This window comes from Drosophila miranda, assembly GCF_003369915.1.
Source record: "Drosophila miranda strain MSH22 chromosome Y unlocalized genomic scaffold, D.miranda_PacBio2.1 Contig_Y2_pilon, whole genome shotgun sequence".
NCBI lineage: Eukaryota > Metazoa > Arthropoda > Insecta > Diptera > Drosophilidae > Drosophila > Drosophila miranda.
Genome location: NW_022881614.1, coordinates 21,361,090 through 21,378,855, shown reverse-complemented (window position 1 = coordinate 21,378,855; position 17,766 = coordinate 21,361,090). Strand labels below are relative to the sequence as shown.

General features: G+C 46.9%; 1 protein-coding gene and 2 pseudogenes across 1 annotated transcript; 2 read left to right on the top strand and 1 right to left on the bottom strand.

Moving 5' to 3' along the window:
- The first annotated feature begins 3,188 nt into the window (after positions 1–3,188).
- Positions 3,189–9,795, top strand: LOC117193863 (calcium release-activated calcium channel protein 1-like). Its single transcript, XM_033398556.1, has 2 exons — positions 3,189–3,393; positions 8,498–9,795. The coding sequence occupies exons 1-2, from the start codon at positions 3,189–3,191 to the stop codon at positions 9,139–9,141; spliced, it is 849 nt and encodes a 282-aa protein (XP_033254447.1). The 3' UTR covers positions 9,142–9,795.
- A 52-nt stretch (positions 9,796–9,847) lies between these two features.
- LOC117193862 lies at positions 9,848–10,481 on the top strand (annotated as a pseudogene).
- A 200-nt stretch (positions 10,482–10,681) lies between these two features.
- On the bottom strand, positions 10,682–15,127 carry LOC117193104 (annotated as a pseudogene).
- Between the last annotated feature and the right edge of the window lie 2,639 nt (positions 15,128–17,766).

Below are 17,766 nucleotides of genomic sequence, written 5' to 3'. Positions count from 1 at the left end.
TGCATCTCTATTGACGATTTTCGACCCACAACGCTGGAGTACCAAAACTTAGAGCAGCAATGCAGGAAGCAGCTGCTCGAGTGCCAGGTGCAAGTGGAAAAACTGCGATCGGAGAATCAGGAACTGCAGCGCGAACTTTTCCATATATTAAAAACCTACATATCCACGCTAAATGAAATTCAACTTTCAACAATTTCTACATTGCCAAATTTCCTGCCATTCTATGCAATTACAGAGGTTCCCGATGATCAAGACGTAATCACGACAAGCCGCCTTCGTAAAGAAGCGCCGATTGCTGCGTTCGACGATCATACCAGCGTAGCCGCCAGCTGCGCCCAAGCAAGCATCTTCAAGAGGGCCGTTGGAAAAATAGCGGTTCTGCCCCTTCAGGATGGACCTGTTGAAAGCCTTTGCCTTCCAACGGGGGGTGAATGTTCGGAGCAGAACCCAGCCGATTAGCTGCTGGCCAAATAGCACCTAATTCTTGGCCCTCAGCCGCTTATTTTGTTTGTTACTTATGTCTATGTCACTCATTTGTTTGTTAAAGCTTTGCGCTTGCTTGCCCTGCTAAACGCTCTCTGCCAGCTCGCTCTTCGCTATCTCCGCTTTGCGTCTGCCTACCGACGTCGGCCGAGCGAAGCTGCGCTTAGCGATCGGAGCGGCAATGTAAAGGGCAGGCAAGCCACACTTGCAATTTGGATGTCACGCATTAAAGAACATATCGTAATTTTATTTCTGCGCCGAGTTTTATTTAATTCGAAATAATTAGTCGGCCGATTGGGGATAAAAAACATTATCTCCACAATCTCAATTAAACCAGTAACCCCATACAGTATATATTCGTAGATGTGCCAGTTCATACACCGAACATGTTGCAAACGAACTGTCTAGATTAGATCACACGGTCTTCGGCTACCAGCGCCGCAGCCGAATTTTTTGTTCACGGAAATAACCCCCCCCAAGTCATAAGCCGCCGAATCATATTGATTATTTTAAATGATCTCTTCCTTCACAGAGCACTTACGAGTATGTACCCTACGCTTTGCCACAAACCGAGTCGTTTTCGATTTCCCCCTACCAGATGTAGGACTCCATCCAGCATTACCAAGCATTACCGAGGCGTAGTCGAGACAGACCGAGTCCTATCCCAGCAGGACAGAAGCGCACCCCTTGCAAGATCCGAACCAAACAAGCCATCGTCATCCTTCGATCCTTCGAAACCACGGGAAACCAATCTAGATAGATATCGTTGTTAGGTTTAAGGATATACATACGCGTCTATTCATTTATATAATAGATAAGATATTTTCCACTTGTTTATTTATTTATGTTAAGCTAAGTTATGATAAATAAAATTATTGGAAAACCATCCTTGCTGTATCCTCTACCGGGGAAACTATCCAGATTACAAAACAACGTGGAACGCCCACATTGGTTCACAAATAGCGGAGAAAAATAAATATTTTTTATTGGGCAAAATGTCCTTGATCCTTGATAAGGACTCCATTGAATCAGGGACTTTTTTCCGATCAAAGGAAGCCGTCGCACGCCTATATCGGCCCACAAATAGCCTAGAAAATGTGTAATGTTGGGGTTGCTGGAGTCCTTACCGAAGGATCAAGAAGATTTTTCTGATCCCGGAGGGCCGTGGCACGCCTAGATCGGCTCACAGATAAGCGAGAAAACAAGATATATATGTATGGAGCAAATATCCTTGACCCTTGGTCCTTGATACGGAATGCATTAGATTAAGGAAGCAATTCCGGCTACGGGAAGCCGTCGCACGTTTAGATCGGGCCACAAATAACGGTGAAAACAAGATATATATGTCTGTAGCAAATATCCTTGATCCTTGGTCCTTGATAAGGAATGAATTAGTTCAAGGAAGCTATTCCGAGTACGCACGCCTAGATCGGGCCACACAAAACACACAACAAAAGTTGCTGTAAAAAAATTTTTTTTGTTGTACAACTTTCAACTTGTGACCGCTCAAATAGCCAAAAACGGGAATCTCAAAACTGGGATACCAGGCAAACAGAAATCAGCAGAAAGTCGCTAGTTTTTTTTAAATTTCTTTTTCAGTTATTTCATATTTTCTTTGGCTGCTCAAAATGGTGGAAAACGAGAATTTCAAATCTGGGATACCAGGCGAACAGAAATCAGCAGAAAGTCGCTAGTTTTTTTTTAAATTTCTTTTAGTTTTATTTTTCAGTTTTTTCATATTTTCTTTGGCTGCTCAAAATGGTGGAAAACGAGAATTTCAAATCTGGGATACCAGGCGAACAGAAATCAGCAGAAGGTCGTTGGGTTTTAAAAAATTTCTTTTCTTTGAAATTCTCTCTCCACAATTTCTAGTCCGATCGGGATGTGCGACGGCTTCCTGTGATCGAAATTGCTTTCTTGATCTAATGCATTCCGTATCAAGGACCAAGGGTCAAGGATATTTGCTATAGATATTTGCGTGCCATTGCCCGCCGGGATTAAACAAATCTCATTGATCCTTCCGTAAGGACTCCAGCAACCCCAACATTACACATTTAGTTTTCTAGGCTATTTGTGGGCCGATATAGGCGTGCGACTGCTTCCTGTGATCGGAAAAATGTCCCTGATTTAATGGAGTCCTTATCAAGGATCAAGGACACTTTCCCCCATCAAAAATATTTAGTTTTCTCCCCCATACAAGGATGATTTTGCAATAGTTTTATTCATCGAAACTTAGCTTAGTATAAAGAAATAAATAAGTGGAAAACATTTGCATATACTATCTAAATATATATATACATATATCCTTAAACCTAACAACAACTATATCTATCTACCTCCTCCCTTGGTTTCCATAGTCAAAGTCCTTGTTATCGATGGCCAGATCGAAGGATGACGATGGCTTGTTGGGTTCGGATCTTGCAAGGGGTGCGCTTGTGTCCTGCTGGGATGGGCCTCGGTCTGTCTCGAATAATGCTTGGATAGGACTCCATCTGGTAGGGGGAAATCGAGTACGGCTCGATTTGGCAAAGCGTAGGGTATATACTCGTAAGTTCTCTGTGAAGGAAGATATATTTTAAAATTATCGACAATTACATATGTATACTGATTAACTTACGCGGCTCGAAGCTGAATCCCAGCGTTTGATTCGGCGGCGTATGAATGGGAGGGTTGCTGACGTTATTTCCCGTGGGCGTGAATCGAAAATGGCTATGACCCGCAGTAGGACAACCAGTGGCTGCCACAGTCCAACCAAGACCACATCCCTTGGACCTCCCGAGAGCGCGAGGAGCTACGGCGGAATCACCGGCGGAGGAGGTACCGACGGCAAGCGGACGGGAAAGGCGGAGAAAACAGCGTGGGCTCACGTCCTGTGTATGAACTGGCACACCTACGAGTATATTCTGTATGGTTAGTAATTAAACCACTAACAATCGAAATAACAAAAATGCAGATTAAAATTCTTTAGTTTATGTATTTCAATTTCAATGGGGCGGGGGATTGTACAAAACACATCTGAGAAATGTATGTACATTTCGAATGGATTATGGCTAAATAAATGTGGGCCCTTCGTTAATTGTAATTGTTGCATACTCGTATTTGTTTATTAAAAGAAAATTCCGTTCTAAAACACATGCGTTTATGTAGTTTGATGTGCCTCAATCAATGAAAAACATTTCGTTTTAATTAACAGTATGTGTGGCGGGGGTGAAGTGAATAGAAAGATATATAATAATGGATACATATAGAGGGTAAGGTAAGGCTAGAGAGATGGATAACAATGAAAATGCTGTAAACTGTGGGCCGGACTTGCGTTCGTTTACCCGCGAATCGGGAGGGGAAAGTAGATTTCGCTAAACTTATCTACATTCAAAGAAGGAATGACTTAAGAGTTAGTTGAAAGTTCTTAGCAGTAATTGTGTAGACCGCAAAACATTGAAAAAGCTGAAAGTTTAAAAATATAACGTAATTATACCCGATACTCAAAATGAGTATTGGGGTATATTAGATTTGTGGTGAAAATGGATGTGTGTAACGTCCAGAAGGAATCGTTTCCGACCCCATAAAGTATATATATTCTTGATCAGCATCAATAGCCGAGTCGATTGAGCCATGTCTGTCTGTCCGTCTGTCCGTCCGTCCGTCTGTCCGTCTGTCCGTCCCCTTCAGCGCCTAGTGCTCAAAGACTATAAGAGCTAGAGCAACGATGTTTTGGATCCAGACTTCTGTGATATGTCACTGCTACAAAAATATTTCAAAACTTCGCCCCGCCCACTTCCGCCCCCACAAAAGACGAAAATCTGTGGCATCCACAATTTTAAAGATACGAGAAAACCATACGATCTCTACGCAGAATCGTAGAGAATGACCATATCTTTTAGACTGCAGAATTTGAATAAGATCGTATTATTATTATAGCCAGCATCAAGAAAACAATTTCATTTTTTCTCGCCCTGTCTCTCTCTAACACACACGTAGCATAGGCGGCTTTGCTTAGAGTAAAACATTAGCGCCTAGATCTCAGAGACTATAAAAGCTAGAGCAACCAAATTTGGTATCCAGACTCCTAATATATCGTACCGAGACGAGTTTGTTTCAAAATTTCGCCACACCCCCTTCCGCCCCCGCAAAGGACGAAAATCTGGGGATATTCACAAATCTCAAAGACTATTAGCGCTAGAGTAACCAAATTTGGTATCCGCACTTCTGTTAGATCTCACTATAAAACGTATTTCTCAAAATTTCGCCCCACCCCCTTCCGCCTACACAAAGGACGAAAATCTGTTGCATGCACAATATTGCAGATTAGAGAAAACTAAAAACGCAGAATCATAGATAGCGACCATATCTATCTGATTGCTGAATCTGGATTAGATCAGATCATTTTTATAGCCAAAGGAAACAAATCAATTTTCAGTGGCTACGCAGCGCGTGACGTCACGCTCAGACTGATTTTCTGTCTCTCTCGCACGCACTCTTTGTCGTGTCGTTTAATATTAGCGGCATCTGCCGGAGGAGAGCCATACTGACTTAGTATCAGGTATAACTGTAGAGTTGCGGTGTCCGTAGCAACTCACAACGTTCCCCCTCGTTTCTTTTGCTCTGCTGCTCTGAGTTGCAGTGTCAATTAATAATCATTCGCGATCGACATTCGTTAGCCCTAGCAAATTTTCGGCGGTTAAGCACAATTCGGTGCTAAAACACACTTACATACACCTACATACACGCATTGCTGGCTATTAATTTCTCTGTCGCGACAATTCGGTCAGTGCAGTGCGGTAGGCAGTGCAGCGAACTCACTAATACACACAAGCGGAGTACAAAGCGGAATCGGACAGCTCGCACAGCCGCGCAGCTAAAGGCATTAGCTGTAATCCCTTTGCTTTCGGTTTCCACGTTTATACGTATACAGGGTGTCTTTTTCGGTCGTGCTGAGTGACTCTTTTAAAACCTCAACATGGCAGCACCTGAGCCTACCAATGTCGCGAGCGCAGCAATGCCGAGTGATGTAGATTTCTACAAGCACAAGGCCGAGTCCATCGCGCGCCAACTAAAGGCCATGGATCGCTTTCTCACCAAGGAAGAGCTTGCCGAGTTAGATGAGGCAGAACTTCAAGCTCGCTTAGAGCAGATCGAGCGAATGAATGCGGATTTCGATGCCGCTCAAACGAGCCTTGAAAGGCTGGATTTCCTGCAGTTAGCCCTTGATGCCCGGCTGGACTTTTCGAATGTTTATGTCAAGGTTAGGTCCAGGCTGTCGCGGGAGTTGATGGCTGCTCGCACGGTAAATGTTGCCAATTCAACGGCTCGGCATACTCTCGAGGGGAATTCGTCGTTGTTCGCCTATAATAGTATAGGCCGTTCTCGAATGCCCGAGTTGCAGCTTCCGCGATTCGGGGGAGCTACATGGATTGGCCAGAATTCCACTCGATGTTCTCGACAATGGCGCACAAAGTCCATCGTATACCAATCATCGAAAAATTCCAATATCTTCATGGATGTCTAGATGGTGCTGCGCTGGATACGATTCGTTCCTTGGAACTTTCTGAGGAGAATTACGACAAGGCGTTGAATTTGCTAATGTTGCGATTCGATAATAAACTGTTACATTTTCAGGCACACGTCAAGGCTATTTTCGGGCTGCAAGGGGTGGAGAAGGGCTCAGCTATCCGCTTGCGCGCGCTCAGCGACAAAATCAATTCGCACTTGCGTGCACTTCAGACCTTGGCGACCTCGCAGGAGATTTCGGATGGGTTGCTGATCTTCATCATAGGCACGAAACTGGACCACAAAACAATGGAGAAATGGGAAGAGAACTTGCCGACGTCAGGATTGCCTCGGTAGTCAAGCATGGCCTCATTTTTGGAAGCGAGATGTCGGATGCTGGAGAATTTGGGATCAGCCATGGCAACAAGTCCTAGTCAACAGGTGGGAGAAGACAAACCTGTCACCCTTATCACCTCCAGTAACGACCATCCTAACCCCATATGTAACCATTGCAATTCCTCCGAGCATTAAATATCTAGATGTCAGGCATTCCTGAATCTCTCTGCGTTTGAACGATACAAAGAAGCAAAGAAGAGCCGCTTGTGTTTGAACTGCCTCAACAAAGGCCATGAATTGCAGAGGTGCAGGTCAGGACTTTGCAGGCATTGCCAGGCCAAACATCACACGCTACTCCACATTCCATCGGGACCTGGTGCTTCATCTTCCTCTTCACCAGCCGAGGAATCGATCCAGCAAGAGGCCGCGACTGTGCTTCTAGCAAGCGGGTGTTCTAGCCCTCCCCCCTCGATCCAGAAATCTCAGCCTAGCCAGAACGTGTTGCTACCTACTGCCCTCGTCCATGTAACAGATCGTTATGGAGCACTTATCCCATGTCGTGCCATTTTGGATTCTGCATCACAGGCAAACTTTGTAACATCTAGACTTGCTGATCAGTTGCAGTTGGATCATCGCTCGTCTTATGTTCACATCTCTGGAATCGGAGATTCCATTCTACCTTCGAGCAAGTCTGTACATATAGTTGTACAATCCCAGGACGCAAGCTATCGAGCTTCCTTCGCTGCAATTGTCACCAACTCAATTACGGAAATGCAGCCTAACTTCGGCGTAGACGCAAAGGATTGGCCAATGCCGAATAATCTAAAACTAAATCCTAATTTCTCCAAGCCCCAACGTATCGATCTGTTGATAGGTTCTGGTTTGTTCTTCGATTTAAAGTGCGTCGGACAGATTCGACTATCAGCCCAATTGCCAACATTGCAGGAGACTAAACTTGGTTGGATAGTATCAGAAAGCATTGATAGCTCGGAGAATAAGCGTGCAGCTTTAGCCGCTTTCGAAAATTCCTCGTGCATCTCTATTGACGATTTTCGACCCACAACGCTGGAGTACCAAAACTTAGAGCAGCAATGCAGGAAGCAGCTGCTCGAGTGCCAGGTGCAAGTGGAAAAACTGCGATCGGAGAATCAGGAACTGCAGCGCGAACTTTTCCATATATTAAAAACCTACATATCCACGCTAAATGAAATTCAACTTTCAACAATTTCTACATTGCCAAATTTCCTGCCATTCTATGCAATTACAGAGGTTCCCGATGATCAAGACGTAATCACGACAAGCCGCCTTCGTAAAGAAGCGCCGATTGCTGCGTTCGACGATCATCCCAGCGTAGCCGCTGGGCCGTTGGAAAAATAGCGGTTCTGCCCCTTCAGGATGGATCTGTTGAAAGCCTTTGCCTTCCAACGGGGGGTGAATGTTCGGAGCAGAACCCAGCCGATTAGCTGCTTGCCAAATAGCACCTAATTCTTGGCCCTCAGCCGCTTATTTTGTTTGTTACTTATGTCTATGTCACTCATTTGTTTGTTAAAGCTTTGCGCTTGCTTGCCCTGCTAAACGCTCTCTGCCAGCTCGCTCTTCGCTATCTCCGCTTTGCGTCTGCCTACCGCCGTCGCCCGAGCGAAGCTGCGCTTAGCGATCGGAGCGGCAATGTAAAGGGCAGGCAAGCCACACTTGCAATTTGGATGTCACGCATTAAAGAACATATCGTAATTTTATTTCTGCGCCGAGTTTTATTTAATTCGAAATAATTAGTCGGCCGATTGGGGATAAAAAACATTATCTCCACACAGGTAATAGATCTCGCTGACAGAAGGCGGATTCCCACCATATTCATTGATAGCCAACGTCAAATTCTATTATAAAATCGAAAGATGAATATTATAGAATTAATCTACGTTAACAATCTCTTAATTTTTGGAATGTTGTTTTTGCAACAACATATTTTTTTACTGTTTTCTTTAAAACATTGGGTATCCTCTGTTCCTCCACTATTTTGACTAGTTTTATTTTGTATATTTTGAATATATTTCACATGTTTGTGCACCTAGGTAGCAGGTGAGAGAGGGGCAGATCAGATAAATTAACCCAATGAGATACTTATTATATAAACAAATCTGCTCGCGCCAGCAACACTTGCCAAAATGTTGAGAAAGATGGCTAATAATAATAGGAGGAGCATTGCCTCCTGAGAGCGGCGATCTTGGCAGAGTAACCCGTAGCCCATCCACGACTCTCACTAATCTCCCGACCTCTGCTCTTTTGCGTCCCCCACAGGTGGCGATGGTGGAGGTGCAGCTGGACCACGACACAAAGGTTCCGCCCGGAATGCTAGTGGCGTTTGCGATCTGCACCACTATGCTGGTGGCCGTGCATATGCTGGATTTGATGATTAGCACCTGCATCCTGCCGAACATCGAGGTAGTGTGCAACCTGCACAGCATCTCCCTGGTGCACGAGTCGCCGCACGAGCGCCTGCACTGGTACATTGAGACGGCGTGGGCATTTTCGACGCTGCTGGGGTTGATCCTATTCCTGCTGGAGATAGCCATACTGTGCTGGGTAAAGTTCTATGATCTGAGCCCGCCGGCGGCCTGGTCGGCCTGCGTGGTGCTGATACCCGTGATGATTATATTCCTGGCTTTCCCCATACACTTCTATCGGTCTCTGGTGACGCACAAGTACGAGGTGACGGTCTCCGGCATACGGGAGCTGGAGATCCTCAAGGAGCAGATGGAACAGGATCACCTCGAGCACCATAACAACCATAATCGCAATAACGGCATCCACTACGGTGCCGCCGGCGACATCGTTTAGCAGTATCAATCGCGCGAGGATCCCACGAAGCAATAAACCATCTCGGCGATCCTTCTCTGAAAACTTAACGAAAACGAAAAGAAAAGACACTTACGGCAGTGGGCCAGAGGCCTCGCCGTCAATCCTCAGACTAAATAAGTGAATATTTTGTAAATTTGTAGTTGATGCAAATTGTGATACGCAGAAGGCAGTAGATTTTTATTATACAAAAACAGTATGAGTACGTATATTCTAAAGGATTGTGCCCCGAGCAATGTTTCTTTAAGCTCAAGACCTTTACACATCGTAACCCCTGTGTACTCATCGCATGCAATGATGAAAGACCCAAGCTAAAGCAATACTACTTTCAAGTTTAAACCACTGTGTTGACTAAATATTCCTCAATATTAGCTTGAATATTTGTTGTAACTAGTTGGCGCGTCCGCTTATATCTGTATTGTATTTTAGTGGTATGCCATCGCTCGCGATGTCAGACCCAGACCTCATCCATAGCGCAGTCTTCCCTCGCCCACGTAGTGTGTAAGAACCCAATAATTCGAACCGAACCAGATCGTGTTAGCCCAAATTTTGATATTGATAGGCGAATATGTAAGCGAAATTGCGCTGTAATTTATACACGTACGATTAAACGATTTTTTTCTACCTATATTTAAACGAAGCAAGCGATTTTCAATTGCCGTTCCCCCCGCCTGACTTCCATCAGGTCGTTAGGCTTGCGTGCCAGGAGCGACTGGAAGAGCGACTAGCTAACGAAAGTTTTTGGATGGGGGCAAACGGAGCCAGGACACATGGTTGGGGTTGATTAGAAAAGGGACACCGCACGCACCCCAGGACACGAAAGAAGAGCACAGATGACAAACCCAAAGCGGGGCTGGGGCTCAGTTGTCTGCAACATGTCGTGCCATGCTGGTGGCGGCAATGGTGTTCGAAGCCTGCGCTATCCTGCCGGAGGACATGGCCGCTATCAGGGCAAGTGGCTGAGGAACCAACACCACGGCTATGGAGTGAAATCGAGCCGTCGTGGATTGGTGTACGAGGGCCAGTGGCAGCGGGGCCAACGTCATGGCTACGGATCCATGCGGCGGTAGTCCCCTGATGGCCAGGTGCATCGCCTCTATGTGGGTCATTGGCGCCATGACAAGCGCAGCGGGGAGGGAAAACAGTACTACGACGATGGATCCGTCTACTTTGGTCAGTGGCAGATGAACAAGCGGCAAGGACGCGGCATACATTGGTATGCGGACAGACGCGTCTATGTGGGGGAATGGCTCCAGGATGCCATGCACGGACGGGGCGTCCTCTTCTCGGGTGAGTCCTCTAACAGAATGAAAGTTCAGTAGAATCCTCGTCGATCCATATGTTTCGTCTGTGTTCAGCAAACGGAAAGCGCTATGTGGGAGAGTTGGCTGCAGGAGGGCTGCAAGTCGGGCGCTGGCTTCTTCGACCACGGAAAGAATCGGATTCAGTTTGGTCGGTGGGTCCAGGACATCTGCAAGAGTTCGCTGATACGCGTGCTCAAGCAATAAGAACATTTTAGACATTCTCTGGAAGGTCGATCTCCTTGCCATAACGTTTATAAATACACAATCAAATGGAATAAGGACAAGCTACAAAAAAATATTAACTATAAACTATTATAAGCCTATGCAAGTGTCAGTTCTGATCAGTTCCTTTGCCGCCGCCTAAGGCTGACTGTCTCCTGCTGGGGTGCAGGCTCCGGTACCTTCCGACGTGGTCGTCCCCGCGTGGTCGCTGGCGTTTCCTCGAGTTGCCTGTTGCGGGCACGAGTGCTCCTTGCATCACTAGTCGGATACCGCTTCACTGAGGCTGCCCAATTCGATGATCTCTGGTACTTTTAGTTGGCTACCGATTCTAGCGGAGCGTGTCTTTGTGGCCTTGGCTGGCACAGATTGGGATCGTTTCAGTTGAGAGGGAGCCGGAGTCGAAGCTGAAACCGAAGCAGCATCGTCATCGCTTATCTCGATCGTCTGGCAGGCATTCAGATCCACATGATCCGATGGTGGCGTGTTCTCATTGCCGCTCTTGCTGCTACTGCTGCTGCTGTTGCTGCAGCCGATGGGTGGTCGCAGTTCCAGCTCCGTGTATATCTTGAACCTGGGCGTCTTTCTGGCAGATGATTTTGCCTTGGTAGTCCCCTCAACAACACCTTTCCTGCGTTTATCCTCTGGCGAAGTGTTAAAAGCGAGGGCTCGCCTAATGGTCTTCGCCCTCGCTTTGCCAACGGGATGCAGCTCCAACCGGGCCGTCTTCAGCTGGACCATGAGGTTGAAGCTATAGTTGATGTCCGCCGTTTGGTACACTGATTTGAGACCTGCCTCCGCATAGCTGAGAGCCTCCTTGTGCTTCTTTCTGAAGCGAAGATAGTTGACGTGGTAGAGTTCGTGCACGATGAGCATGGAGCCCAGTGTGGCGGTGCGTACGGGATCCTCCTGCAGCCAATTGCCTGCCCCTACGTAGAAGTCGTCCAGCTGATCGGTCTCCCTTTTCAAGAAGCTGAAGCGGGCATGGAGACATCCCACGATAAAGTAGATACATTGCAGCTGCATGCTGTCCCGTAGATGGGGCGGCGTCCCTTGCTTGCTCACATAGCGCTGCAGCTGATGGCTGGTGGGAATTGCCTCCTGCATGGGCAGAGACTTGAGTGTGGCCACGTCCAGCTGGTTCTGCTTCTTTATCGGCTCCACGAGCTGCATGAGCAGCATGTTGCTGGTCAGCTCGCTCATGGCATTCGCCTTGAGATCTTCCTTGGCGGCTATTGCGGGGATGTATTTGGCCGATGTCTGCTCCACCAGCGTTCGACTAAGCGGCTTGATGGCGAGCAAATGGTCCAGGAGGCGCAGCTTGGACTGCGCCTGGTCCAGGTACTCCATCTGCAGGTTCATCTAGAGCCACGAGATGAGCACCTCAATGGTCCGCAGGGCCATACCCGACTGCAGCACCAGGTTAAGCGTGGTGCCGTAAAAGGCGAACCGCTCGGTCAGCCGATTGGCCGCACACTCGGTGCTCTCCCTCACGAGGTCAGCCAGCAGCAGCTGCAGGGCTCCCAGGTCCACGCTGGACACTGTGCAGTAGTTGCGCACGCTGTCGACCAGCGTGTCTAGCTGTCGCAGGGGCGACGGCCTCCTAGGCAGGCTGCTGCACCGCTTCTTCCGCTTGTAGTCCAATCGAAAGCGAACTGTCTGGATTGTGATCTGCACAATGTCGCTCTTGCCAACTCGCTCATCGAACTGGGCGCGCAGCTCCTCGGCCTGCAGCAACAGCAGCTGGGCGTGGCACAGACAGTCCTGCCGCGCATAGTAGCTGGCCATGTGGCAGAGGCAGAGCATCACTATAGTATGTTGGCGCTTAAAGAACCATCCGTTTTGGAGCTGAGGCCACAGATCGTCGAGCAGCTCCTGCGCTCGATCCACCTCCTCGGAGAGTTGGAGCTGCTGGTTAGAATTCAGGTGGTCTTGTCCCAGGAAGTGGGTCAGGGCTCGCAGGTAGGTGAATCTCTCGTCCAGCATTTGCCCAATCCTGAGTATCAGCAGCCAGGCTTCATCGGCCTGCGCCATGTAGCCCATGGTGGACAGAGCCATGGCTGCAGCAACTGCATCGTCGATCAGGGCTTCCCAGTCGATTGGTGTATCGTCGCAGCCGAGCGGCTCTTGGTCTGCACGTTCGAAGAAGGCCGCGAAGCCAGCGATGGCCGATGTAGCCAACTCCACCAGGCGATGCTCCCGCTTAATGTTGAGCTCCAGCAAGTTGTTCTTGACGATTAACTCCTCCAGGCTGTTCTCGGCCGTCTCCTTGATCGAGAACTTGGTCTTCTGTGCCTCCAAAGCCTCCAGCAGCACACTGATACTGGTATGGCCAATGGCCAGCTGTTGCATGCGGCTGAGCGGTTGCTTGAGGGCCGTGCTTTGCAGCTGGGAGCGCAGTTCCTCGCACTGACGCACCACCTCGCTGTCGGTGCGCATCTTGCGTGCCAGGAGAACCAGGTGGTAGTCATTGTGACGGCAGCGTAGTAGCGACTGCAGCAGGGGTACGGGCCGCGCACTCTGGAAGTGCAGCACGGCCAACAGATCCACATCGTATAGCTGTTTCTTTTGGGCGGGGGTTAGGGGGTTGGGCATAGGACTGGACTCGTGCCACTCGTAGACGCACTTCTCCGTATTATTGGCATTGTGGTAGTGGACGAAGAGCTGTGAACGCAACCGCGAGGGATTCGTTTGGGCCGCAAGGTAGGTGGACTGCAGACGGTTGGCCATGTCGGAGCTCTTGCAGTGGACACTGGCTTTGTAGATTCGCAGGAGCACACTAAGCATTTCTGGCTGGCGATGAGCGGTCGTAGATGTTGCAAGGGCTCCAAGAAGGCCAGCACAAGGGACATTTGTTCGGGACACGCTACCTTTTCGGCCACGAGTGCCAGTAGACGCACCAGCTTGACTAGCTCCATGGCGGAGGGCCCCAGGCACTTCATGCTCTTGGCCACGTCCAAGGTGTAGCCAAGAATGCCCAAGAGCGGCTTATAGGGTGCCTGAAGAGAAAGCTCATTAGGTAAAAGTTTTCCCAGCTGTGGCAGACGTACCTTGTCCGACTTCTGTTCGGTCGTCGGCTGCCAGTTAACGTAAGCTTCCAGGGCGCACATCCCGAAGGAGAGAAGGCAATGCCTGCGAATGCTTTTACAGGCCTCGTTGGAGCAGCTGGTCCCCAGCGGACTCCTCACTACGTTCACCGTCAGCCCAAGGCAGCCATGCAGCAGTTGAAAGTGGGCGGTGTATACCTCGGGACTGTCGTCGCCCTCGAGCTGCTGCCAAAAAATGTCTAAGGGAGGCTTGTTGCTGCTCTGATGAAGCAGCATCTGCAGGCGCTGGAAGAACACCAGCAGGTCCATGAACCACTGCTCTTTGGCGTGCGTCGCGCCCTTGTGCTCGAAGAAGTAGACGAACTTCTTGCACAGATCGATGTAAGTCCGCTTGAAGTCCGCCGTAGCCTCGCGCACGTACAACAGCTTGACATAGTAGTAGAGGAGCTGGATGGAGTAGTTCTGCGGAGAGACGTCCTTGTACAGGTCGCGACAAATGCGCAGCAACTTCAGTGCCAGTTGTTGTTCGAGCGGCGCTTCTATGGAAAACATGTCGATCTGCATCAGTGCCAGAACCAGGCCCAGATACTCCGTGAATTGAGTAGTCAGCTCAGAGCTGGGTGTGGCCCAGCTGCAGCTCAGGAGCTTGAGAAGCGGGTCGTACATTTTCGTCGTGCTCTCGGGCGGAAGGGCGCTCAGGTACATCAGAAAGGCTTTGCCTCGCTTGCTGAACAGGGCATCATTCAGCTGGACCAGGAGAGCCGCATTCTTTGCCACTTTACGCTGGCGCATGGTGTCAAAGAGGACACCCATTGCCTCCAAGGCGTAATATAGTTGATCTGTGGCGGCGATGGGCAACGTCTCCTTCTGCATTTGCAAGTGAATGCCATTGAAGTGCGTCAGATGGATGTCCAAATAAAACCTGTAGTCAGCCTCCCCTTGCAGGCGGCAGGGCTGCGATCGGACTAGGCCGTACATTTTCTGGCATTCCGTCAGGGATCAGGGCACCCGTACAATTAGGATACCAGCCAGCAAGCATTTGGTTCTTCAACTTACCTCCTGACAAAGCTCACAATGTATGTACCGCAGGCTCGTTAGATGAGCTTCCCACAGGCTCGGCTTCTCCTCGTAGGGCTCCACGTGTGGTACCACGGTGGCCGCAATGTCGCAGTAGAGATCGTCATGCTGGTGCAGATTGTCCTTCAAGGCGACACACAGCTGGCGCAACACGCTCAACTCATATCTTAGCGGAAAGGAGGCGTCGTTTATCCCGATGCCCTTGCTGAATTCCTTGAATTTCAGCTTAATTGTCGTGGCCGCAGCCTCAACATCGGATCGAGTGCCTTTCAACTGTTTCACTATATCGGCAGACATTATTATTATTTTTTTTTTTTTTTTAAATCATCTCAAGGATGATCGGAATTTTGATCGTAGCACTGTAGCCACATTGATCAGATACTGTATCGGTATATAAAAAAAAAAAGAGGAAAATTACTTAACTGTTTTAGAAAATAAACTGAAATTACTTCATAACATGATGAAGAAAAAAGGGGTCAAAAGTTTAAGTCAGCAGTTTTGATGAAGATTGCCAGCTCTCTGAGATGTAGCGGCTCTTTTTTTTATTAATAATTGATGTAAATTGTTATAATATTTAAAGATTTTGAATTTCCTTCTGAGCCCGGCAAATCTTTGGCAATCGAAGATCAGGTGTTCGGCATATTCAGTTACATTGCACGTTTCGCAGATATTTGAGTCAATTGCTTTGATTCTGTGTAGGAAGACTTTGTCGTATGTGTGTCCCGTCATAAGTCTGTTAATGGTCTTGATGCTTTTAGCATTCCACTTAAGAGAAAAATGCCAGCGTTTACTGGGTATGTCTGGAAATATGTCTATGAGGCTGGATCCCTTCGTCCTACACTTCGTCCTGTAGTCCTCATTCCATTTGTATACTAAAAAGTTCCTAATTTCTCTTTGAGCCTCCTTGTAGCAGTATTTTATATTTATTGTAAACACCTCACTTGTAGCAGCCTTTGCTGCTATGTCAGTCTTTTCGTTGATGGCCACACCCTTGTGACCAGGGACCTATAGAATGTCAAGTTTCTGAATGTCTGATTGGTTAATTATGTTGTGAATATCATTCACTAGGTACGAGTCTGTATTCGTATTTTTAATTAAATTAATAGCTCCTAATCCATCACTTAAAATCAAAGCCTTTTTGTAATTATATTTAAGACATAGTTCGCAGGCCTTTTTAAGGCCTACGAGTTCAGCACCTACTGAGGATAATCTGTTTTCTATTTTGTACTTGTGGATATTTCCACTAGGCCATTCTACTATTCCTATGCCACATGTACTTTCTGTAACTGAGGCATCTGTTGATAGAATGTTCCAGTCGTCCTTTCTGTACTTGTTCAGAATCTCATAAAATATTGTTTTTATTTCTTCATTCGAGTATTCTTCTTTACCCTTAGGTAAAAATTAATCTAATACATGGATTTTGTTACATGTGTTAACACTATCACATTCTTGAGTGTTTACAAAGATGGAATTAGATTCTCTTAAAGTACGTGTGTAACTCGTATCCGCTTTTGAGCGTATTAGCTCGTCAAACATTGTTGGATTGAACCTTTTAATTTTAAGCAGTTCTTTGGCTGTAAGCCATTTCGCCCTGAAAACAGGTGGCATTACACCAGCGAGGACAAAAATTTCGTGTTTGCTTGTGTCAGGTGGCACCCCAACACACCTTCTGAGTGATTTAGCTTGCGCTATTTCTATATCTTTACTTGCTCCAGATCCCATGTCTGAAAAACTTGTGATAGCATATTCTTGTTTTGTTCTAATAAAAGCTTTGAAGATGTTGGTACTTGTTTTAGGTTTTATACCTGATTTGATAGTAGTCGCAAGCTGGAGGAGTCTGTTGCATTTTTTTGTTTGTTCTTTAACCATTTTTACATGACTGACATTTGACATGTTTGCGCTAATCAGTCTGCCTAAGAAACGGATATCTTTTCGATTTGGTATAGGCACATTTCTAACAGAAATATTTACCGCTCTGACCTGTCTTTTTCCTACATTCATTGCTGCAGATTTGCTTGGATTGAAGATAAAACCGAGATCACCACATAGAAGGTTAAAGTCATTTAGTTTTTTATTAAGGTTTTCAACCGCTACAGTAAACTCTCTGTTGTGAGAGATTATAACGAAGTCATCTGCAAATTGCATCATATGAGTATTTCTATCACAGATCTGATGTAGTCATTTTGTGTATACATTAAAAAGGAGGGGCGACAGACAAGAGCCCTGTGGGATTCCTCCCTGAACTACCTGAACAGCTTCCCCTATTTTCAGTAGGCTCATAGACATAAAACCTTAGCTCGCAAATAACTGTTGACACTTTCGGCGTGTCTGATAAAAACCTCTCATTGACGAACACATTGAGAAAAGGGACTGAAAAGACCCGATCAAATCTGTTTTTGCTCAACTCGCTCTTCGCTCAAGCAAAGACCGATTTTTTCACTTCTCTTTTGTTCCTGTTTTTCACTGAGCATCTTGTCGCGAGCGAACGAAAAAAGTGTCTTTTGCGTATGTATGCGTGCTTGTACGTGTGGTGGCTGTGGCAACGATCACTTGCCTTCGTGAATTGTGTCAGACACTGTCCCAAACCCAAAATGAGCCTGTTCCTGAACAACTTTCCAAAATTTTTACTGATGTGGAGAACTTTGCTATGAACAATGGCCGTTTACCATTAAATGCCGATATATTGCAGCTTTTTAACGACATGAAGCTAAGATCACCACACTTGAATTCGCTCGCACAGGTGGTGCTGGCTACACCGGCCACTCAGGTATCGGTCGAAAGAGCTTTTCAGCACTTCATTATATTTTGAATGAAAAACGTTGCTCTTTAAGTGCGGAAAATATTAACTCATTGTTAGTGGTTAAGCTAAATTCGTATTAATACAAAATATATACATACATACATATATACATACATCCATATCCATGTCTCTTCAGTTTGCAGAAAATTCTCAAATAAGT